Source organism: Centropristis striata, chromosome 12 (genome assembly GCF_030273125.1).
Source record: "Centropristis striata isolate RG_2023a ecotype Rhode Island chromosome 12, C.striata_1.0, whole genome shotgun sequence".
Taxonomy (NCBI): domain Eukaryota; kingdom Metazoa; phylum Chordata; class Actinopteri; order Perciformes; family Serranidae; genus Centropristis; species Centropristis striata.
Genome location: NC_081528.1, coordinates 3,676,546 through 3,701,318, shown reverse-complemented (window position 1 = coordinate 3,701,318; position 24,773 = coordinate 3,676,546). Strand labels below are relative to the sequence as shown.

The 24,773-nt window shown below is 36.1% G+C and overlaps 1 protein-coding gene across 1 annotated transcript; it reads left to right on the top strand.

Moving 5' to 3' along the window:
- The first annotated feature begins 1,933 nt into the window (after positions 1-1,933).
- On the top strand, positions 1,934-23,635 carry slc7a11 (solute carrier family 7 member 11). The gene is made up of 12 exons (XM_059346959.1): positions 1,934-2,560; positions 6,931-7,057; positions 10,995-11,110; positions 12,603-12,728; positions 14,070-14,169; positions 14,598-14,642; positions 16,613-16,736; positions 20,477-20,580; positions 20,703-20,799; positions 21,459-21,608; positions 22,226-22,403; positions 23,333-23,635. The coding sequence occupies exons 1-12, from the start codon at positions 2,281-2,283 to the stop codon at positions 23,386-23,388; spliced, it is 1,503 nt and encodes a 500-aa protein (XP_059202942.1). The 5' UTR covers positions 1,934-2,280; the 3' UTR covers positions 23,389-23,635.
- The last annotated feature ends 1,138 nt before the right edge of the window (positions 23,636-24,773 follow it).

Sequence of the window (24,773 nt, the reverse complement as noted above, 5' to 3'; positions counted from 1 at the left end):
TACAAACACACTGGTGTAAAGTGTGTAAAGTGTGTAAAGTGTGTGTGGAGTGGATGAGTTCCAAGTAAGTCAGTTTGCCAACACTTTCCTGGTTTCTGTTCCTGTGAACATGCACCACACCCGGCCAGCCTGGTAGAACCACTGCTTATAAAACCACAGGTCAGCTTTTGTATAAGTGCTCATGTTAATCTGATCAGGACTCAATCTAAAAGACAAGGAGTCGAGACAAAGGGAACAGGAAGCGGGCGAGGTGGCTTTGATAACAGGTATCAGGAGCATTTTTGCTGTGTCATGATTATTCTGCAGTAAAAGAAGCAGCAACAGTGAGTCACAGATGGTTTGAGAAATAATTATAAGGCTTCACACCAACGGAGAGAAAGGAGGAGGGAGAAAATCACCAGAATGTCTCAGAGTCACTGAGAAAGAGGAACAAGAGGAAAAAAAAGTTTAAAGAGGCACACTGCAAAAAAAAACTGACAAAAAATAAGAAATAAAAAACGACACTGTAAAAAAAGTCTGTTTAATTTAAACATACCGGCAGCTGTGGTTGCCAGAACTCCACTGTAAAAAATACAGTGAGCGTATGTAAATGTAATATCAGTAAAAACTGTAATTTATACTCAATAATCCCGTCACTTTTAGGATAATTGTGTCATCATGGTTTTGTGTCTTTTTTTAGTCATTTTTACATTTATTTTTGCTCATTTTTACAGTTATTGTTGGTCATATTGTGTTTTTTTGTTATTTTGTGGCTTTTTTGGTCATGTTTACATCATTATTTTTTGTTGTCATTTTGTGTCTTTTTTTTTTGTCATTTTTACATTATTTTTGGTCGGGGTGAAGCACGCTCCTACAACTTGAAGAGTTGCAGGACAAATTATATATCAAAACGTGCGGTTTGATCGGGATCGGTGTGCTATTACTTTTCTCGACAGAATACGAATTTTTCGCGATGTCTGAAAACTGCCCAAAATTTTGCATTGAAATGAATGGGATGGCCGAAAAAAAAATGAGCGAAAAAGAACAATAATTGGAGATTTTTAAACGTCTACTTCTCCGGCATAATTTCACCTAGAGACTCCATTTAAACTTTAAACAGTAGACACAAGTCTTGTGTATCGGTGTATTCCACTCTACAGAAATAATTTATACATAGAAATGTAGGAAAATTTGTCTTCTCACTCACAATCCTCTGGTAAAGCTGTCAGAGTTATAGTTTGGGTGTACGACGCAAAGATGATCCACCAACACCACCAACAGCCTCATTGGCTCCCATATTAAAAACGCAGGAAGATTTCTGAAAAAGGGAGATGTAACAGTTTTTTTAGATCGCTCTAACAAAGCTATTTTTTCATTTTTCTTAAAAAAAAACAGCATATGTAGACATTCAGGAAGAACTCAGGACGCTCAAAGTGAAGTCGGATCAATGATAGGTATTATGGTTTTGCCAAAAATGCTTTCTGTTCGAGGCCAGAAATTTCAGTCTGTCTACCTCTGCTGTCACTGTGCCAGAACAGGTGTCAGTTAATTCTGTTGATTGCTTTGATCTGATTGCCTTTGATCTTTGATGTGATTACAGTTACAGATACACACACACACATGCGCGCAAGCACGCACACTCCTCACACATGCATACACATGCTTCAAACACACACGCGCACACACATGGTTTGTTTTTCACGTTTTATGTGTGTTTTTTGTAATTTTGTGTGTTTTTTGTATTTTTATTATGTTTTTGATGTGTTTTGAGTGTTTGTATGTGTTTTTTGTAATGTTGTGTGTTTTTGTGTGTGTTTTTGGTTTGCTTTTCATGTTTTATGTGTGTTTTTTTTGTGTGTGTGTTTTTTGTTTTCAAAATGTTGATTGGTGAGGTTGTGCTGAATACAATGACACCAACACGTCATGGTAAAGATGTTTAAGTGGTTCATACAGGCAGAATGAAAAGGAGTCAAAAACCGACAAAATAGCCCCAAACTCCAAAGGGTTAAGTAATGTGAATGCTTAAATAAATAACATACTATTGCTAAATATAAGTCGAAAATACTTGGTAGATGTTTTTTTGCAGGGGGAAGTGAAGAGCGGGACTCCAGGGCATGAATGACAATGAGAGAGAGAGAGAGAGAGAGAGAGAGAGGGAGAGAGAGAGAGAGAGAGAGAGGGTGTGTGTTAGTGTGTGAGCAGAAGCCTGAAGTTTAGTTTAGTAACTTTGCCTGCAGCAGTCAGGCTGATCGGGACAGATCAGATCCCAGGAGGAGAACGAGTCCAGTGTGTGTTTAAAACATGACCAAGAGGTCTGCATCTACTCACAAAGATGGAAATGTCACAACAAGTGGACACAAAGTTTCCCAGAATGGAAAAAGTGTGGAGAAGCAGCAGGACGAGGACGATAAGAAGGTTTCTCTGGGGAAGAAGGTGACCCTGGTCCGAGGCATCTCCATCATCATCGGCACCATCATCGGAGCCGGGATCTTCATCGCCCCCAAAGGGATCCTGAAGCACTCGGGCAGCGTGGGCATGTCCCTGCTGGTCTGGATCCTCTGCGGCGTGCTGTCGCTCTTCGGTGAGTCACACTGTAACAGTTTCACAGGTGGAAGCATGGAGAAGTTTGTTGGATGGGGAGAGGAGCTGGTACACTGTAAAAAATGTCAACAAAAAAAAAGATTTTCGGGTGAAAAACTCACAGAAAACCTGTTATTTGAGCCTTAAAGGGTCACTTAACCCCCAAAATCTTAATAACACAAACTGTAAGAAAAATTTCCGTAGATTTTACGGTGAAAAACTGCTAAACCACGACAATACCCTAAAATAATAAATGAGTTGATTCAGTTTTATTAACGAACACTGTTAATGTATATATAAGACAAAGCATTTTTTTTTTTACAGTTTTAAAAAAAACAACTTTAATTCATGCATTTTCATTTGTAAAGTATTTTTCTTGTCGATTATATGGCAAAACAATGTTTCTTTTGATGGAAAAACCTTTTATTTATACAGTAAAAAATGAAAAAAAAATCAGCCAAAACACTATTTTTTACAGTTTTTTTGAAAAATACATTACTCCACTGTAAAATGCACTGTAATATGTATTTAATGTAATATACGTACAAGCCACCACTGTAATTTTTGCATTAATTTAGTTATTTAACAGTTAAGTTAAGTAACATACACTGTAAAAAACATTCCATAGATTTGATGGTGAAAAACTGTTAAACCATGACAGGAAAATACCCTAAAATGATAAATGAGTTAATTCAGTTTCAGTAACAATGAATCAGCCAAAACAGTATTTTTTATTTATTTTATTTTTTTTTACAGTTTTGTGTTTTGAAAAATACATTACTCCACTGTAAAATACACTGTAATCTGTATTTAATTACAAAAAATACTTTTTTCCTCACTGTTAAATGTACTAAACACCATATCTCTAACAAAAATATACTGTAATATTTAATGGTAAGATCTTTTTTCTTTTTTAAAAAATGTGTTTTTTATTCATAAAGTATTTTCTTGTCGATTATATAAAAAAATCAGCCAAAATAGTATTTTTTACAGTTTTTCTTTTTGAAAAATACATTACTCCACTGTAAAATACATTGTAATCTGTATTTAATGTAATACATATACAAGCATCACTGTAATTTTTGCATTTATCTTTTGTAAAAAATATTTTTTCTCACTGTCAAAACCTGTTATTTGAGCCTTAAAGGGTCACTTAACCCCCAAAATCTTAATTACATACACTGTAAAAAAATGTTTGTAGATTTTACGGTGAAAAACTGCTAAAACATGACAGGAAAATACCCTAAAATGATAAATGTACCTTTTGTACCTTTAGGTTACAAAAGCTTGTCACTGGTGCAATAACATCTAAGGGTACACTGCAAAAAGGTGTGTCTAAAAACCAGATAAAAACAGTAAATCTGAGGGAAATGATCTTGCTGCATGGACAGATCATTTCACTTGACAAGATTTCTTGAATTAAGTTTGTTAAATCTAGAAATAAGCATGTTGAACGCTGAAAATAAGAAATTAACTTTTCTTCTAAATATAAGTTGTTTTTATCTTGGTAAGAACCAAATAAGTTTTAAAAGTTCAACATGCTTTTTTGTGCAGAAAATGAATACTCTGTGCAACTGTAAGTATAAGTATTTATAGAATAAGCACAAAAAACTGCTAATTATAATGAATTATTGTATGTGAATTCAATATGAACGTGTGAATCACAAGCTGAAGAATAATAATTGGTGGGGTGGGAACTTAATTAATATTTTATACATAAACTGTGCACAAAATACACACTAAACATAATTATTGGTGAACATTCAATATAATTAGCAATATTATTTAAAAAAGAGTAAAGACTTTTTTAGGGTCTTTGGTCTTTGCAGCGTTTTCTAAATGCTGCTCTTGTGTTGTCAATTTGAAGAAGATGTTTTCTCGCTTTGCTTGTGTTTAGTGTATTTGCATGTTTTCTTAAGCTGCAGCTGTGAGCTCTCAGGGCCACCGTACTTAACGGTGCATTCATGGACCCCTCAGAGGGTTTTATTCTTCCAACTCTGTGTGTTCAGGAGATTGAAGCCATGATGTGTAAACAATATGGATGCTACAAATATGTAGTTTTGTGTTTTATTGTATTTTATTTATGACTCTATTTGTACAGCAACTATATGAGCAAATAATGAAGCATAAAAACCCCACAAAAGTGAGAAATAACTTGTGGATCCGCCCCATGATTCAGATCTCCTCCACACTGTAATGGCATAAAAATTGGGCCAGGTTTAAAAAAAAAAAAATCCTTCTGCCAGAGAAACAAGAGGCCAAAACACAAGGTCATTGTTGGATAATGGAGCACACATGTGAGAGATCCTCTGTGTCCTCAGCTTGTGGTTCTAAGACTTTTAGTTACTTCTTACCAAGATAAAAAAAACTTTAGATTTAGAAGTATTGGATAATTTATCTTGTTTTAAGAGTTAATTTCCTATTTTAAGCGTTCAACATGCTTATTTCTAGATTCAATAATCTAAATTTAAGAAATCTTGTCAAGGTAAATTATCTGTCCATGCAGCAAGATCATTTCCCTCTGATTTAGTGTTTTTATCTTGTTTTTAGACACACCTTTTTTGCAATGTAATGAAAAAAGTTGTGGACCCAGAACGGAACCCAGTGGAACACCATAAAATAAAATCATCGTCCATTTTGACATTTTTAGCACTAACAATTAGTGTTGTTTTACATCTCAAAAAGGGATGTGTAAAAACAAGATAAAAACACTAAATCTGAGGAAAATTATCTTGCTGAATGGACAGGTGCTCAGGCCAGTTCATCGCTGCTTGCAGCTTTAATTTATCTTGTTCATTTATTTTGTGTTCAACGTGCTTATTTCTAGATTTAGCAATCTTAATTTAAGAAATCTTGTCAAGTGAAATGATCTGTCCATGCAGCAAGATCATTTCCCTTAGATTCAGTGTTTTTATCTTGTTTTTAGACCTTTTTTGCAGTGTGGTCTGGTTTCATGGGAAGAAGTCAGCAGTGTCTTCAAGTATGAGACACTGAAACCACTGAATCCTTCGCTAGCCTGGTCTCTGGTGTCTTTCTATCCTCCAACATCCTCTCTGTAGCATAAACCAGCAGGGATCAGATCTAAAATGTCAGGGTAGAAATGCCGTGCTGCAGTAACGCTGTTGCACATCTGTGTATTCTAACATATATTGCAACAATATCCCTAAATCCCTCCGTTTCTGCACAGTAATGAAAGGTCCGAGCATCTTATCCTTGAATACCCTTCCTTAACCCCTTTCCTGCCTCCCATAATCTGTATTCCCTAAACTTGTAATTAAAATGTGTCCACCTAAATCTGTTCTTCTTATGGCTTGAGACCCTGAAAAGGCTCCCACAGTCATGAATCTGGGCGCTGCTGGGGCCCTCAGAGGGACTCCTCTATATTTCAGTAGATTGTGTGTGAGACAGTTGAAGAGGCTTTTTGTTGCAGAGACAGAGCTAACGTGTCCTCTCTCTCTGCAGGAGCCCTGTCAATCACTTGAAAACTCAAAAATGGAGTCGTGGTTGAAGCGTAGCAGTTATAGTTTTTAACCAGGGGTCTCCAACTCAAATTACCTGGGGGCCGCTGGAGGCAGTATCAAAATGACCAAAAAAAGACACAAAATTACTTTAAAAAAGACACAAAATTACAGAAAAAAACAAAATGACCAGAAAAAGAATCACAATTACAAAAAAAACACAATATGACCAAAAAAAACACAAAGTTACTTAAAAAAAAATTACTTAAAAAAGACACAAAATTACAGAAAAACTAAATTACTTAAAAAAAGACACAAAATAACCAAAAAAAAACTGTAAATTACTTAAAAAGACACAAAATGGCAAAAAAGACACAAAATGACCAAAAAATACATAGAATTACCAAAAAAGACACTAAATTATTAAAAAAGACACAAAATTACTAAAAAAGACACAAAATGACCAAAAAGACACAATTATTTAAAAAACCCACACAATTACCAAAAAAGACACAAAATTACTAAGAAAAGACAAAATTACCAAAAAAGACTCAAAATTACCAAAAAAAAAGACTCAAAATTACAAAAAAAAAGACACAACATTACAAAACCCCCCACAAATTAACCAAAAAAGACACAAAATAACTAAAAAGACACAAGATATTTGAATACCCTTCCTTAACCCCTTTCCTGCCTCCCATAATCTGTATTCCCTAAACTTGTAATTAAAATGTGTCCACCTAAATCTGTTCTTCTTATGGCTTGAGACCCTGAAAAGGCTCCCACAGTCATGAATCTGGGCGCTGCTGGGGCCCTCAGAGGGACTCCTCTATATTTCAGTAGATTGTGTGTGAGACAGTTGAAGAGGCTTTTTGTTGCAGAGACAGAGCTAACGTGTCCTCTCTCCCTGCAGGAGCCCTGTCCTACGCCGAGCTGGGGACCTGTATTAAGAAGTCTGGGGGACATTACACATATATACTGGAAGCCTTCGGGCCCCAGATGGCTTTCATACGGCTGTGGGCTGATCTCATTGCTATCAGGTAACCTCAGGTTTACCTTCAAACTAAAGTCATCAATATTTTACATGACAGTGTGTTAGAAAAAGGGTCTGTGAAAGGAGTCCACAGGTAATTATCACCCAGTGCTGCACTTCCCCTTCAGAGTTATGGAGCTTTTTACACTTTTCACTTCATTGCTTTGGTTTTATGACCCACAACTCACTCTGAGCAACACACTGCACTGGTTCAGAGCAGCACAGAGGTAAACCCTGTAGATACCTGCTCAGCACCAAGCTGACAGCACAGATAGAGAGAAACCAAACCACAGTCAGTATTGACTCAATCTGACTACAACTGGACAATGAAGTGCATGTAAACGTGTTAGTCCGAATAATGTCATGTATGACAAGCAGTGTTGTAGGGACCACCTAAACCGCACGCTTGGGAAACTTGGACCCCTTTTTTTTTTAGAAAAAAGGTCCTCTGTTTCCCATTTTTCCCAAAAAGGGTCCTATGTTCCCCTGTAGCAATACATACTGGGGAACATAGGACCTTGACAATGATTTTGGTTATGTTTACATCAATTTTTTTGTCATTTTGTGTCTTTTTTAGTCATTTTTACATTAATTTTTGGTCATTTTGTCTTTTTGTTGTTGTAATTTTGTGTCCTTTTTGTAATTTTTACATTTATTTCTGGTCATTTTGTGTTGGTTTTTTTTGGTTATTTTTACATTTGTTTTTGGTCATTTTGTGTTTTTTTGTGTGTGTTTTTTGATCATTTTTACATCTACAGTCATGGAAACATTCTTGATAATAACCACAATCATTATTAAGAAAACCATGTTAAGTTTAAGTTTGCTCCACTGACAAATTAAATTACAAACTGTCTTGGCAGTGTTGACCCAATCCAGTGTGGAAGAGGCTGTCCTGTTAGCTATCCTGTTAGCTGTCACACCATACAATCATATCCAGCCTTCCTCCAATAGAGAGGCCTGGTGTGCAGTCAGCTGTGACTGGAGTCAATGACACACACACTACGTGTGTTTACTTACTGGGTAGGAGCCATGACATCACTGAGCTCCCAACAACCACCTACATCATCAGGACGATGAATCACACTGTGACACTTTCTGATCTGACTGGGCAATAACTCTCACTGAAAACCTGTTATTTGAGCCTTAAAGGGTCAGTTAACCCCCAACATCTCAATGACATATTAAGCTCATACAGTTAGACAGGCAGAGTTTTAGGACTCACAAGAGAAAGAGAAAGAACGGTCAAAAGCCAAGTTTCCCCTTTTAGTCACTAGATGAACTCCAGAGACTCTGGATGGATTTACAAGAAAAAACTCACAAATGTAAGAAATACAAATTTAAAAGAAACAAATACAAATTTATAAGAAAAAAATCACAAATTATATGAAAAAAAAATCACAGATTTAAGATAGAAATATACAAATTTACGAGAAAAAAATCACAAATTTACAAGAAAAAAAATCACAAATTTAAGAGAAAAAAAGCACAAATTTAAAGGAAAAACTCACGAATCTTACGAGACAAAATCTCCATGTCACACCGCTGCTCATCCAGCTCCACTGGCCACCTGTTGCAGCATTAAATGGGCTCTTATTGTACTTTACCTCCATTGTTTCCCATTTTCTGTAGGTTGCTCTGGATAAAAGCGTCTGCTAAATGACTAATGTAAATGTAATGTTAATGCCCCCTACTACCCACCCAATGCAGCTCAAAGGATTGTGCAGTGATCAATAGAAATGCCAAGGACTGAATAAAGAAATGGGAAACTGTCATATGACCAACCTGAAGAAGAAGCTGTATAGATGTCTTCTTTCTCTCTACACTCTGCTTTTGCTGCTTTAACCGCCAGTAAAAACTCAACAGCAAGGTCCCTTTCATGAATCATGACCAAGTTACTCACAATAATCCACAGACTTATTGTGAGCAGTTTCATGTAGGAACTATTTTCTTTATACTGAACGACACCTGTCAGCCTGATTGAATGTTGCACATTTCCCTCTTGCACAAAGAGGCTCATATTAACCCTTAATAGGGCACTCATTGAAATACTTGCAAATTCCAAATTTTAACCCTAGAGAATATTGGAGGATATTACATACTGCCAGAATGTGTAAAAAAACATCTCAAATTGATGGTAAAAAAGATCCAAATTTATGAGAAAAAAATCTCAAATTAACAGTAAAAAAAGTTACAAATTTGTGAGAAACAAATCTCAAATTTATGACCAAAAAATCTCAAATTAATGGTGAAAAAGTTGACGAGATTAAAGTGGCAAATCTATGAGAAATTTTTTTGCAAATTTACTTGATTAAAGTGGCAAATCTACAAGAAAAAAAGTGGCAGATTTATGAGATTTAAAGTGGTGAATCTGGGAGAAAAAAGTAGTTTTTTCCCCACTTTTTTTCTCCTAAATCTGCAACTTATTTCACGCAGATTTGCCACTTTAAATCTCTTAAATCTGCCACTTTTTTTCTTGTAGATTTGCCACTTTAAATCTCTTAAATCTGCCACTTTTTTTCTTGTAGATTTGCCACTTTAAATCTCTTAAATCTGCCACTTTTTTTCTTGTAGATTTGCCACTTTAATCGAGTAAACTTGCAACTTTTTTCTCGAAATATGTGGTTCTACGACCTCACAGAGAGACATGGGGACCCCATTTTGATATCCACTGAAGTTACCGAATACGGTTATTCGCCCAAAAAAGGGTAAATGTTCACATCTTGTGTCATCACAAGGATGAGCCTCAACTCCCAACAACTGCCCCTTGGATTACTGGCAAGTTGCTCTGAAAGCTGTGTAGTTTCTTTATTCCAAAGACATGGAGCAGCGTTTGTTTCTAGCACATGGTCTTTGTTTCAGCGTTTCTGGTGACAGAGTCTACCTCTTCAGTCGTATCAAAGCCCTGGCTGCCTGTGACCTTGTGAGTGTGTGTTTAGTTCAGCCCAGCGAGGTGGGAAACGCTCCGTGTGCAGATGTGTATGTACACAGCCGAGGCGGCAGGATAAACAGTGGAGCGGCGATCCTGAGCTGCCCAATTTTATGCTGGCCTCGGGCTGCAGGGACTCAACGGAAACCATGGGAAATGAACAGAGACAGAGGAAGAGAATGAAAACAAAAAGGAGGGCAGACAAAGAGAGATTCCCCGGCTCCAGGAGCTCAGTGGCTGCTGGGAAATCATGAAGAGGGAAACTCTGATGAGCCATAAGACGAGCCGCCGGGAGCAGCCAACCTTATTTGATTCTTAGTGAAGCCCAGCCGATAGCTGCCCATCAGATACCACACACACACACACACACACACACACACACACACACACACAATAATCATACTTGCTACAACAGAACTTACATGGACACATAAAGGAGCTGAGCTGGCGGTCACATTGGGATTTGGTTGTTTGTAGTTGGTTGAAAACTGGTTCAACAGATATTCCCTGAACATTTATACATTTTCAATGATATTCTTATTTTCTTTACATTACTATTGTAGTGGAGTTACTACTGCTCTTGAGTGAGAAAATGAGACAAAGATCACATCGAAGTTCCTTTTAGTTTTCTTTATTATCAGACCTCAAATTACACTGCCTAGGTCAGGGGTCTCAAACTTGCGGCCCGCGGGCCAATTGTGGCCCTCGTGACATATTTTGTGACATATTTTGTGGCCCTCGTGACATAAATATAATAAATATGGAGCCTCCAAAATATGGAGGGCCACAATTGGTGGCCCTCCATATTTTGTGGCCCCCACCTTGATATGAAAGTTTAATGTGAGTTTTATATGAATGGCACTTTACCGTGTTGTGTGTGGAAGGTCCCTTTAATTACTTTTTTTTGTAATTTTGTGTCTTTTTTTTTATAATTTTGTGTCTTTTTTTAATAATTGTGTCTTTTTTAATAATTTTCTGTCTTTTTTGTGTGTGTGTGTGTGTGTGTGTGTGTCTCCAGGCCTGCAGCGATGGCGGTCATCTCTCTGGCCTTCGGTCAGTACATCCTGGAGCCTCTGTTCATGCCCTGTGAAATCCCACCTTTGGCTGTCAAACTGGCCACGGCCATCGGCATCAGTACGTATCTATAACAGTCACATTTATATTTATATATCACAATGATTATTATCTTTCTGTCCTGTTGTAAAGATGTGCATGTTACAAACTGTGAGGAGGGCAATGTTGGAAGAAGCATTGGTAAAAAAAAAAAAAATACTCTTTCACAATAAAATGTCCTGCATTCATTTTTTTTTTTTTTATTGACTTATGTCAATGAAAGAAAAGTACAATAAATAAAGTCTTATTAATCAGGACTGAAGTATCATAAGCAAATGTTTTGTAGAAAAGTGAGTGTTAAAACAGTGAATGGAGAGAGAGAGTGTTTTTATTATCTTCCGAATAGAAATGTCTGTGTAACCCTTGGTTACTTTAAATCCTCCATTTCCATTTTTTCCTGTGGAGTGCCTCAAGGCTCAGTCCTCGGCCCCTTATACTTCTTCATTTACATGCTACTTCTTGGTCAAATCCTTTAGGTATTACGTTAGTTTACATTTTTATGCAAATTACCCAATTTTGTTTGACTTTAACAACACAAAACAACTGGTAAACATACTTTCCTGTCTTGCATTTGTTAAAAACTGTCTGTCTAAAAACTCTATCCAGTGAACCTTTGAAGTCATGGCCAATCATTTTCTTGTTTTTTTCTTTAAAATGCTTTTGCTGTTTACTGTTGCCTTTGGTTGAGTTGGGACTCATTTGAACTGTTCATATACAGTTTGTTGGGTTCTATCAATCCCCCTTTCCCATTTTCCCTGTGGAGTACTTCTTCATTTACATGCTACCTCTTGGTCAAATCCTTTAGGTATGGCGTTAGTTTGACAGGGCCAATCATTTTCCATTTTTATGCTTTTGCTGTGTACTGTTGCTGTGAATGGAGAGAGGGAGAGTTTTTATTCATATCTTCCGAATAGAAAATTCGGTGTTACCATTGGCTACTTTAAATCCTCCTTTCCCATTTTCCCTGTGGAGTGTCTCAAGGCTCAGTCCTCGGCCCCTTATACTTCTTCATTTACATGCTACCTCTTGGTCAAATCCTTTAGGTATGACGTTAGTTTACATTTTTATGCAAACTACCCAATTTTGTTTGACTTTAACAACACAAAACAACTGATAAACTTACCTTCTTGTCTCAAAACTTCCTCCAGTTAAACTCTATTCACCGCATTCTGCACAACATGGGGCCCCACTAGCACACAAGAAGCTATGATGCATGATGTATGATGAAATAGTCCTAATCCTTGATTACAATTAGCATAAAGTTAAAGGAGATCCAGATCAAAGTAATTAATGATATGGTACTGAACCAAACCTAACCATCTAGGGGGGTCCGGGGCATGCCCAGCCAGACAGTGCTGTTAGGTTAAGGTATGGGTAGGGTTAAGCAACTCAACACAAAGAGCACAGTTACAGTTAAAAACACCAACACTAATGTGACAAAAACTCTGGTTTGCACATTAAAGTGTCTTAATCTCCTCCATAGTATCTGATGAATGTCTGTGTGTGTCTACAGCTTCTGTGATGTACCTGAACAGTATGAGCGTGACATGGACAGCCAGGATTCAAATCCTCCTGACCTGCAGCAAGCTGCTGGCTATCGGCATCATCATAGTGCCTGGAATGTACCAACTCTTTAAAGGTAAGACACCTTCATAATCATAATCACCACCATTATCACCTCTAATAACCCCTGTTGGTCATCTCCTACACTAGAGCCCCAAACAGCCCCGAGAGTTCACAGGACATTTATTGTTTCAGCCTTGTTTCTGCTGTCCAGGAACATTGTCAGACTTGACACACGCTCAGCTGTAACAATCAGAGTCGCGCCATCATTCACTGTAAATATATAAACCAAAGCTTCACAGGAAGAGACACACAGATGTTCACAGCAAGCAGCGGTCAGGCATCTCACCGTGTCCTCACAGCTGCTGTTAGAGAGGCCATGGACAGCCCTTTAATATGTATAAAGAAAGGTTATAATAGTTTGGGAATTTTCATTAGTTTTAGTTTTAATTTTGTTGTGATTTTTTTTTTTTCTTTTTAAATTCAGTTAGTTTTAATTCGTTTTTAGAGTGAGTTTGCTAGTTTTAATTTGTTTTTACTTTTTGGGAAAATGCTTAGTTTTAGTTTAGTTTTTATTAGTTTTAGTGTTAGTTTTAGTTTTTTGTAATGGGGTATTTGTTGGGTGCCAGATTCAAGAAAGTCACAATAAATGTTTCCTTAATTTCCTTTGTCTGATCAAATCATAAAACCAGATAGATTAAATAGATTTCATATCAACCAAAAAGGTTTACGTATGAAAAAAGTTGACAAAGACTAAAACTAAGGACATTTTCACTATAATTTTAGTTAGTTTTGTAACCACAAAAACCACAGTTTCAGTTAGTTATCGTTTTTATTTCAGTTAACGAAAATGTTTTTTCAATTCTAGTTTTCATTATTTTGTTAGTTTTCGTTAACTATAATAACCTTGGTATAAAACATCACGACACATCCGATATAAGTGAATGTTTACCTCGGCTGATGCAGACATGTTCTTTAATATTATGTCTTTGCATGTAGTAATTTACTTGTGAAACACATTCCTGAAGTTCTAGGGCTGCAATTCTGTTTAATAGAAGGAAAAAAGTCTGTTTTTCTGTTTTGTAGTGAGACAAAAACAGGATGCCAGTAAGCTGTGTAAATGTGCTAAGATTTTCTATATTATACTTATATGGCACTGCTCCATTCAGCTGTTTTATGCAAAAAAAATAATAAAAGAAAATCCTTTTATGGCTTTTATTATTGTTTTTGTTATGCTAGGGTTATTCCCAGTCTTGTACAATAACTGTTTGCTGAGATACTATTATTGCTGTAACAATCATTCTTCATTTAGGAGCAAATATGGTTCTTCAGTAGGTTAACTGGAGTGTGTTTATGTGTTTGTGTTTATGTGTTTATGTGTTTATGTGTTTGTGTTTATGTGTTTGTGTGTTTTCAGGAGAGACGAGGAACTTTGAGAACGCCTTCGAGCTGAACAACGTGAAGCTGTCCGGTATGCCGCTGGCCTTCTACTCCGGGATGTATGCCTACACTGGGTGGTAGGTATGGTCAACACACACACACACACACACACACACACACACACACACACACACACACACACACACACACACACACCAGCCTACCGACACTATTAACCAGTAGTTAGCTGGATGGGCAGAAAGTTATTTAGACCCGAGTTAGGTTGTTAACCTGAAATATTAACACAAAACACAGAATTAACAAATGTAAGTTTCCAACACAGACACAGACACACAAAGACAGACACACACACAGACACACATACCACAGAAACCCACTCACAGATACACAGCACACACACGCTTACAGGCCCAGTCCTCTAGCATAGTCGTCAGTGGTCACAGTTGTTTTATTGTATATAAATGTGTTTATCTCCACTTTAGTTCTCTCAGAGTTGTGATCAGTAATCAATCACAGGTTATTGATCATCTGTTTCCTTCTGCAGGTTCTATCTGAACTTTCTGACAGAGGAGGTGGATAACCCTGAGAGGTAAGTGTTTCTATCAGAACAGTTGGTCATGGATTCTTCTATGTTGTTCCAAAGGTCTTTATAAATTGATGTTATATTCTGGAGGCTTTTTTGACCATTTCTATCCATTCTCGATATGAATAAAATTGCATTTTTGAGCACCAAATGTGTGTAGCTAATTGTATCAACCCTGAAATTGCTTCAACAACTTCTGGGACACAGTTGAACATGGAAATGGACTTTAGAAAACGTCCACTAATGCTATGACCCTTTATTTACCATAATAGGCTTCAATAAATCAATAAATAATTAATTAAAACTTGTTACTCATTGGCTCATTTTTAGGAGTATACTGAAGATGGTGATATTATATGATATTAGAAGATCTAAGGCATATATAGAGCCCAAGCATGTTAGGATGAATTATTTAAACATATGCAGGTGTATAAGGGGTTCATAACATTAATATGTATCCCTTTGAAGTCCATTTCCATGTCAAACTATGTTCCATAAGTTGTTGCAGCAATTTTTGGGTTGATACCATTTGTTACACACATTTGGTGCTCAAAAATTCAATTTTATTCCTATCAAAACTGGATAAAAATGGTTAAAAAAACCCCTCCAGAATACAACATCAATATATGAAGACTTTTGGAACAACAGAGAAGAATCCATACTATGATTTAAAACAGGTTTATGACATTTTCATTACATAATCTGTGTAACAGGAACACAGATCTGTTAAATTGAGCAATATGTTTAAAGAGTTTGGAATGTATTTTTAGTCCCTCAGGATATTTTTCAGACTTGTGTGGTTTCAGAATAAAGTGCTGCCAGAGAGTTTGTGACAACGAACACGATAAACCTGAAAGAAAAAAACACAGAAAGACAAACTGTACAACCAGATACTTTGTACTGAATGAACTCAGACTTTATTGTCATTCAGTTACACTTAAAAATATGCACATTGAACAGAATGAATTTAAACATAATACCAAAGCAGACAAGACAAGAATGATATAAATAAATAAATTATAAGTTTATTTGATAGGGAAATTATTATCTAGATAGTGATCCAGTAAAAAAGTGAGATAGAATTATATTAAGACTAAAATGTAACATTACTTTTTGATATGAAGTCTAAAATACACCAATAACAAAATCAATTTGAAAATGTTTATTCACTGAAAACAAAATATAAAAGCTGAAAGAAGACAACAACATTATAGTTACTGCACTCTGTTTCTGCATTACTATTTGAACCTTTTACAGCAAAACCAGAGTGTAGTAACTTTGTTTTTGGGGTCAAAGGTCAAATAAATCATTATTATCAAGAAAACCATGGAAATTGTCTAGATATCAGCTCTTAAATAAACTCTTTTTGGTCATTTCTACAGTTATTTTTGGTCATTTTTACAGTTATATTTGGTCATTTTGTGTTATTTTTGTCTTTTTTGGTCAGTTTTACAGTTATTTTTGGTCATTTTGTGTCTTTTTGGTAATTTTTTACAGTTATTTTTGGTTACTTTGTGTGTTTCTTTTGTCATTTTGTTGTTTTTTTTTGGTCATTTTTCATCTACAGTGATGGAAACATTCTTGATAATAATCAAAATCATTATCAGGAAAACCATAGAAAAAATCTAGATATCAGCTCTTAAATTAAACTCTTATCAGCTATTTTTGTTGTTATTATTATATTTGTCCAAACAAATGTACCTTTAGTTGTACCAGACATTAAAATGAACAAGAAACTGAAGAAAACAGGGGTGGTCTAATATTTTTTCCAGGACTGTATATGACTCAATACCTGGTTGGGGCTGTTTGACTTGAACTACTAGAAATTGACTTTTCCATCATATTCTAATGTATTGAGATGCAGCTGTAACTGGAATCTGTTGGCTCAGTTCCTTTAAACTGTTTCATCTCAATGCATAAAGGAAATCAGAGACACATCTGACCTGAAGCTCTGTTATTATCCCCGCTGCCTTCAGGACGGTGCCGTTAGCGATCTGTATCTCCATGGCGATCGTGACGTGCTGCTACGTGCTGACCAACGTGGCGTACTTCACTGTGATGTCAGCGGAGGAGCTGCTGGCCTCCGAGGCCGTCGCCGTGGTGAGTAATACTCCGTGTCGGTTTAAAAGGACATTACCCAGATAGAAATATTATTTATTGGTTAAATTCTGTTTAAAAACGACGGCGTATTTGGGCCAAATGTTAGTGATGTGCCAATGAAGCCTCATGAACCGTTTTCTTTATTTTCTGACTCCACTAGATGGAGCTCTATGATAAACAAAGGGCTAAAAAAAACACACTTGAGTACTATTGCTTAAGCCTTTTTCAATGAACCAAGAGCGCCATCTAGTGGGTTCAGAAAATAAAGCAAATGCTTCACGAAGCATTTGCACACAAGTGAATGCTTCACTTGTACCAACACTACATATTATCACATAAATGATCAAGAAATGACAGAAAACATCATATTATCGGATATCCAAAATTTAGATAAAACAAAAAAAGTCATACTATACTACTAAAATCTGGAGAAAACAAAAAAAAAGTCATATGTATGTCGTATGTAGATTTTTTTTTAAATCCTGAAGATCGAAAATGCCTAAAACTGTCAAAAACTGATGTAACATGTCTGTTGATACATATTAGAGGACAATATGGTGAGAAATGACAGAAAATCACCATATTATAGGATGTCATAAATTTGGAGAAAAAAAAAATATACTACAGTGTGTCAATTTTTGTCAAAAATTGTCAAATTTTAAAATGCCTAAGAATGGCCCAATAACAGACTTTTGATACATATTATTAGTGTTGTGACAACGAAGCTTCGTGAAGCATTTGCTTTATTTACGGAGCCCAAGAGATGGCACTCTTTGTTCAACAAAGAGCTGAAAACACACTCACTTACCATTGCTGAAGCCTTTTTTTTTTTAAAGCCAAGAGCGCCATCTAGTGGGGCCAAAAAATAAAGCAAGTAGTTCATGAGGCTTCACTGGCCCGACAGTAAAAAACAGTGTCACCTTGTTTCCCAGCTATTAATTAGACATTTTAAAACTGACCACCAACTCGCTGTCAGAGTTCTCCCCTAGCGGTGCATACCACTTTGAGGCGGAGGTCTCCTGGTGGTAACTCCTAATGTGAGCACAACGGTTGCCTTCCTGCACTTAACGTGTAATTATTATCAAAGTGTCTGACAGCTCGGCTTCCCAGCAGCTGGTAATGTGATTGTTGCAGCCCAGCCCTCTTAAGGCTTATCACATCACGGACATCCACTAATAACTAAGAGCCACGGCTGCTCATCAGACTGAGGACGGCTATCAGTGCTGCTGGGAGACTCTCATTCACTAAGAGATCTCTGATCTTTGCTAACACAGTTAGTGTTATTGCCCTGTGTCTGATGAGTGATAGCAGAGCCTTAAGAAAGGTGTTAAGAGCATTTATGTGTGATGTGATAAAATAATCACACGCTGCTCTTCCTTCCTCACAGACAGACGGCAAAAAGTTAACATCTCAAAACTTCATTTGTCGGGAAGTTGTCTGGAGGAGGTTGGCCTCAAGGCACAATTAGGAATTTTACACTGCATAACACATACAGTCATGGGAAAAAATTATTAGACCGTTGTTTTCTTTAATTTCTTGTTCATTTGCATGCCTGGTGCAACTAAAGGTACATTTGTTTGGTAAAATATATGATATTGTGATGATAATAACAAAAATAGCTGATAAATGACCAAACAAGACACAGAATGACAAAAAACACACAAAATAACCAGAAATAAATGTAAAAATTATCAAAAAAGACAAAGAATTACCAAAATAACACAAACTGACCAAAAATAACTGTAAAAATGACCAAAAAAGACAAAATGACCAAAAAGATCTGTAAAAATGACCAAAAAAATACAACAAAATCACAAAAATAACACAAAATGACCATAAATAAATGTACAAATGACCAAAAATAAATGTAAAATGACCAAAAATAACTGTAAAAATGACCAAAAAAGACCAAAAGTTAATGTAAAAATAACTAAAGGAGACACATGACAAAAAAAATATGTAAAAATTACCAAAAAGACACAAAATTACCAAAAATAAATGTAAAAATGACTAAAGAAGACACACAATGACAAATAAATAATACATAATTCTCAAATTAGACAAAAATTGATTAAAAAAATACAGTCATAGAAAAAAAAGATTTAAGACCACCCTTGCTTTCTTCAATTTCTTGTTCATTTTAATGTCTGGTACAACTAAAGGTACATTTGTTTGGACAAATATAATGATAACAACAAAAATAGCTGATAAGAGTTTAATTTAAGAGCTGATATCTAGACATTTAACATGGTTTTCCTGATAATAACCAAATTCATTATCAAATCCTTGTATTTCTGGCGCCATCTGCTGCAACCTTCCAACATTACAGCTCCATGTGTTGTAGCCCAAGGAGCCATTTAACCCTTGAGTTATCTTACGGGTCAAAAATGACCCTCCACTGTGTTTAACAGCCGAGGAAACCTCCTTAATGATCTTTTGTATACTTGAAATTCAATGACTTTTCCTAGAATAACCCCAACATGAATTAATACACTGTCGTAGAAAGGCACATTGTAAAGATTAAATAAAATGTATTAAAAAAAAAAACATCTAACAAGGACAACAAAAGAACTGTCTTCTTCAATCTCATGGTGGAAATCTGGTTCAGTGTATAAAGCCCTAATTATAACTGTACATAGTAAGAATAATCCTATTATCCTGTTGGAATATTTAACATTATTTACCATAGAAGTCACACATACTTAATAGTATTGCATCATTATAGAGGTTTCTTAGAAATAATGTGAAGCGACGACATCATTTCAGTGTATAAAACAATACAATAACCCATGCACAATACAAATCCTGATTCTTTTCCTCTTTTAAAGTCCAGGCTCTTCCACACAAGCTGAGATTAATCAGCACTGAATGGCTTCATGAATAATAAGCAGCTTTTGCTCCCACTTCTCTATGACCCATTTATGACAATTACTGCTAGCAGCGCTGTCAGCGGCTAACCAGCTACAGTTAATTTAATAAGACAAACCAATAATTCAATAAGCTGATAGCTGGAGAACTCATATGTCCTTCTAGGAGAATCTAACATTTTGGGAAATGTACTTGTTTGAGAGAGAAACAGCCAGTAGTCGGGCCTGTCTCAAGTTGAGAGAATAAAAGTTCACCAATAATAAACATGTTGTTTCCTGTCTGATTGATCGGTTCATTAACCAGCAATTTAAAAATGACAGTCTGTGGTTTCATGGTGGAGCTAAACTAGATACTGAACATGAGATATTTGTATTTCAGAACTGTGGAACTACTCCTGAAGCAAAATCTACTCTTAATAATAATAATAATAATAATAATAACTTTATTTATATAGCACCATTTAAAAACAGCAGTTTACAAAGTGCTTGGACAGAGAGCAGTTAATCACAAGGAGAATGATGCCATCAGGCTAAAAATAATTCTTACACTAAAAACAAAAACAATTAGAGACAGAGCAGGAACAACCACAAGACATTCTCACATACACAGAAAATAAAAGGTAAAAGCAGTAAAAAAGTAAAAACTAAAGAAGTAAAAAGGAGTGGTGAGATAGAAAGCATTACATTAAAACAAGTCTATAGTGGACTATAGGTAAGTGGTGGACTGGACAACTTTTCTGATGTGTGGGTCAAAAGTAAGGCTTGAGTCAAATGTGACTCCCAGATTTCTAGAGGAGATCTTTATGTTGGTGGATTGTGGACCGAGATGATTTTGGAAGTGACTAATTGTCCCTTTCTGTTTCTCCCTGTCAGACATTTGCAGAGAAGCTGCTGGGGAACTTCTCGGTGGCGGTGCCGGTGTTTGTGGCCCTGTCCTGCTACGGCTCCATGAACGGCTGCCTCTTCGCCTTATCAAGGTACAGACGCTGCCTCACCGCTGTCTATTCACTTCATAATGACATCACACTGCATGCTTATTGTTACGCCCAAGGCTACGCCTATATTATCTAAAGTTTTACTGTGTTTGTGTGTCCAACAGGATGTTCTACGTGGCGTCTCGTGAAGGACAGCTCCCTGAGGTTTTATCTATGATCCACGTCCGTAAACACACACCACTGGCTGCTGTCCTCATACTGGTCAGTTCACTGCAACAGGAACAATTGAAATATCACAAATAACACCCCCATTCAAAATAACAGGAATACTTTGTAACATCTAGCAACAACCTATAATGACATAATTAATACTAATTATTGGAACCTGGTCTCACAGGAATCCGTGGAATAGCCACGGAATCACTCAAATTTCCGTGAAACTGTCACGGATTTCACTACAATGCAAGTTAATGACAGTCATATCCCGTGGCTATTCCATGGATATTTTTTCCTATTGGTTTGTTCCAAGTCACGTGACTTTTAAGGTCCCGGCGGTCAGAACAAAAAACATGGCGGACAGTTTTTTTTGTGTGAAAAAAATCAATATTTTGACGTAGTTTCTTCATAGAAATGGATTTTGATCACATTTCTAGGGAGAAATATATGTTTTATTTTCTAAATATTCACTCAGTGAATGTACATAATCACTTTGTATGTTGGAATAGCCACGGGATATGACTGTCATTAACTTGCATTGTAGCAAAATCCGTGTCAGTTTCACGGAAATTTGAGTGATTCCGTGGCTATTCCACGGATTCTTGTGAGATGTTGAATTATTGTCTGCTGGTAATGTATTATGAAGCATTGTAACTCACTACTTTTATGTGTGTGTGTGTGTGTGTGTGTGTGTGTGTGTGCAGTACCCTATGACCATGCTCCAGCTGTTTGTTGGAGACATCTACAGCCTGCTGAACTTCATGAGCTTCCTGCGCTGGCTGTTCATCGGTGTGGTGGTTCTGGGTTTAATCTACCTCAGATATACCAAACCAGACCTCCCCCGCCCCTTTAAGGTCAGTGTTTGACAATTCTACAACTCTACAATTCTTCATATTATATGCATATTATATGCAGAAAAAATGCATGCATATCTTTGTATCTGACTTTGTATCCTGTATACGGTTTGTATAGTAACTAACATACAGTCCCGTATACGGTTTGTAATGTAACTAACATACAGTCCTGTATATGGTTTGTATAGTAACTAACATACAGTCCTGTATATGGTTTGTATAGTAACTAACATACAGTCCCGTTTGCGGTATGTATAGTAACTAACATACAGTCCTGTATACGGTTTGTAATGTAACTAACACACAGTTCCGTATACGGTTTGTATAGTAACTAACATACAGTCCCGTATACGGTTTGTATAGTAACTAACATACAGTCCCGTATACGGTTTGTATAGTAACTAACATACAGTCCCGTATACGGTTTGTATAGTAACTAACATACAGTCCGGTATACGGTTTGTATAGTAACTAACATACAGTCCCGTATACGGTTTGTAATGTATCTAACATACAGTGCTGTATATGGTTTGTAATGTATCTGACATACAGTCCTGTATACGGTTTGTAATGTATCTAATATACAGTGCTGTATACTGTTTGTAATGTGTCCTCAGGTCCCGCTCTTCATCCCCATCATTTTCTGCTTCACCTGTTTCTTCATGGTCTTCCTGTCTCTGTACTCGGACCCGGTCAACACTGGGATCGGGTTTGCCATTTCCCTCACTGGACTCCCTGCCTACTACATCTTCATTCACTTCAACCAGAGACCAAAGTGGCTTCAGAGAGCTTTAAGTAAGTAACTCTGCTACATTTTTCTCTAAATATTACCCTCCTCCTCCGGGTCCATATTTATTTATTCTTTTTAATATTTGGCCCGAATACACCGTCGTACATTTCTAAATTACTATTATAGTAATTTAAAAATATATAATATTTAAGGGTTCCTGATGTCTTTTGTTTGGATCTTTTTCTTTTAATAGTCTAAAGTCAGTTAATTTCATCCTACTTGATGGACTTTTTAAATAGTTCCATAGCTCTGCTGGGGACACGTCGGACAAAAGCACCACATTTTTTCCACATGCTCTCCATCTCCATAAGTTCCCATTTTTGATGGAAACCAGAAGAAGGTCAATCTTGGTGTCAAAATATACATTTTGGTACAACTAAAGGTACATTTGTTTGGACAAATATAATGATAACAACAAAAATAGCTGTTAAGAGTTTAATTTAAGAGCTGATATCTAGACATTTCCATGGTTATCTTGTTAATGATTTTGGTTATTATCAATAAAACCATGGAAAATGGCTTGATATCAGCTCTTAAAGGACTGTATATTGATATAAAATCACAAAATGGACATATCTATTCGATCAAAATAATCATCTAGTGATATTCTCAGTAGCTTTAAATGATTCCTTGACCCAGAAAATGTATATTTTGACACCAAGATTGACCTCCTATGTGGCTTAGAAGGTATATTGGTTCTCATAGATTTTATATGGGTTCCATCTCCGATCATTAATCTTAATGAAGTGGCTCCCATCAAAAATTTAAATTTATGGTGATGCAGAGCATGTAAAAAAATGGTGCTTTTGTCAGACTATAATAATATCCCATTTGTGACAACCTTTTTAATTTAGAAAACCTTCATTTGTTTGGCCACATATCAAACATTTTACCTCACATATAATGTGTCACATGTTTTTTTTTGTGTCCCCAGATTCCTTCAACAGAACCTTGCAGATCCTCCTGGTTGTCGTCCCTGCTGAGCAGTAACAGCACCACATAGAAACCACAGATACACTGAGCTGAACTCTGACAGAGTAAAGCAGTTAGGATGAAGATTAAAGTTATAAATGTCTCTGCTGAATGTGACTTCATGTAAAGTGTTTATTAAAAGATAACCATTAATGTTTAAAGAACTGAACTTCACCTTTCACATCTGCAAGTCGAGGTTTTTGTGAGCATTGTGATTATTTATGCAAATGACCATTTTTGCCATTTTTGCACCTTTCAGCTCATTGTTCTGTTTTTGTTTTTTTGTGGCTGCAAAACCAAAAACAACAAGCTGAAAGGTGCTAAAATATTCAATGGAACTGCTGTAAAGTGCAGAGTTACTAACTGTGAGCAACATCTTTTATATGTTTTAATGTCTTTTTGTCCATTTGTAATAAAAAAATATTAATTAATGCAGCTTAAACTTCTCTGTGTCAAGTTTCTGATGCTAAAACAGACAGAAATGACCATAAATGTCAATGATTGCTGTGTTTTGTATCAGATTGTTGTCTCTCTCAGCCGTTTCTTCCTTGTTTTTTTCAGTCGACTACTCCTCTCAGAGTTTTGGTCACACATACGCTAAAAAGGTATCAAATCGACCGACTGCTATGACTTTTCTAAGGGTTTCGGCAAACGTTTTTCAAATTATTCAGCAAAAACACTCCAAAAAATCCCCCCAATGTTATCTAATGGAAAGGCTAGAGTGGATGACATCATCGCTAGAGTGCAGAGGGAGAGAAAAATTTGTCAAAAAATAAGTTTGTGTCTTTTTTGGTGATGTTACGTCTTTCTTTTTTGGTAATTTTGTATTTTTTTGGGAAGTTTTGTTTCTTTTTTGGTGATGTTACGTCTATTTTTGGTCATTTTGTATTTTTTATTACAACATACACTACTAATTCAACTTTATTGTGATTTCTGTCATTCTAAACTGTGTTAACACTCTGCAACTTTCCAAAAAGTACTCAGTGGAAACACGCCTGGTCATTTTTTGGTCATTTAAGGTATTTTGGGGGTAATTTTGTGTCTTTTTACGTTGCTATTTGGTCATTTTGTATCTTTTTGGGAAATGTTGTGTCTTTTTTGGTGATGTTACGTCTTTCTTTTTGGTAATTTTGTATCTTTTTGGCTATTTTTGTGTCTTTCTACATTACGATTTGGTAATTTTGTATCTTTTTGGGAAATTTTGTGTCTTTTTTGGTGATGTTATGTCTTTCTTTTTGGTAATTTTGTATCTTTTTGGGAAATTTTGTGTCTTTTTTGGTGATATTACGTCTTTCTTTTTGGTAATTTTGTATCTTTTTGGCTATTTTTGTGTCTTTCTACGTTACGATTTGGTAATTTTGTATCTTTTTGGGAAATTTTGTGTCTTTTTTGGTGATGTTATG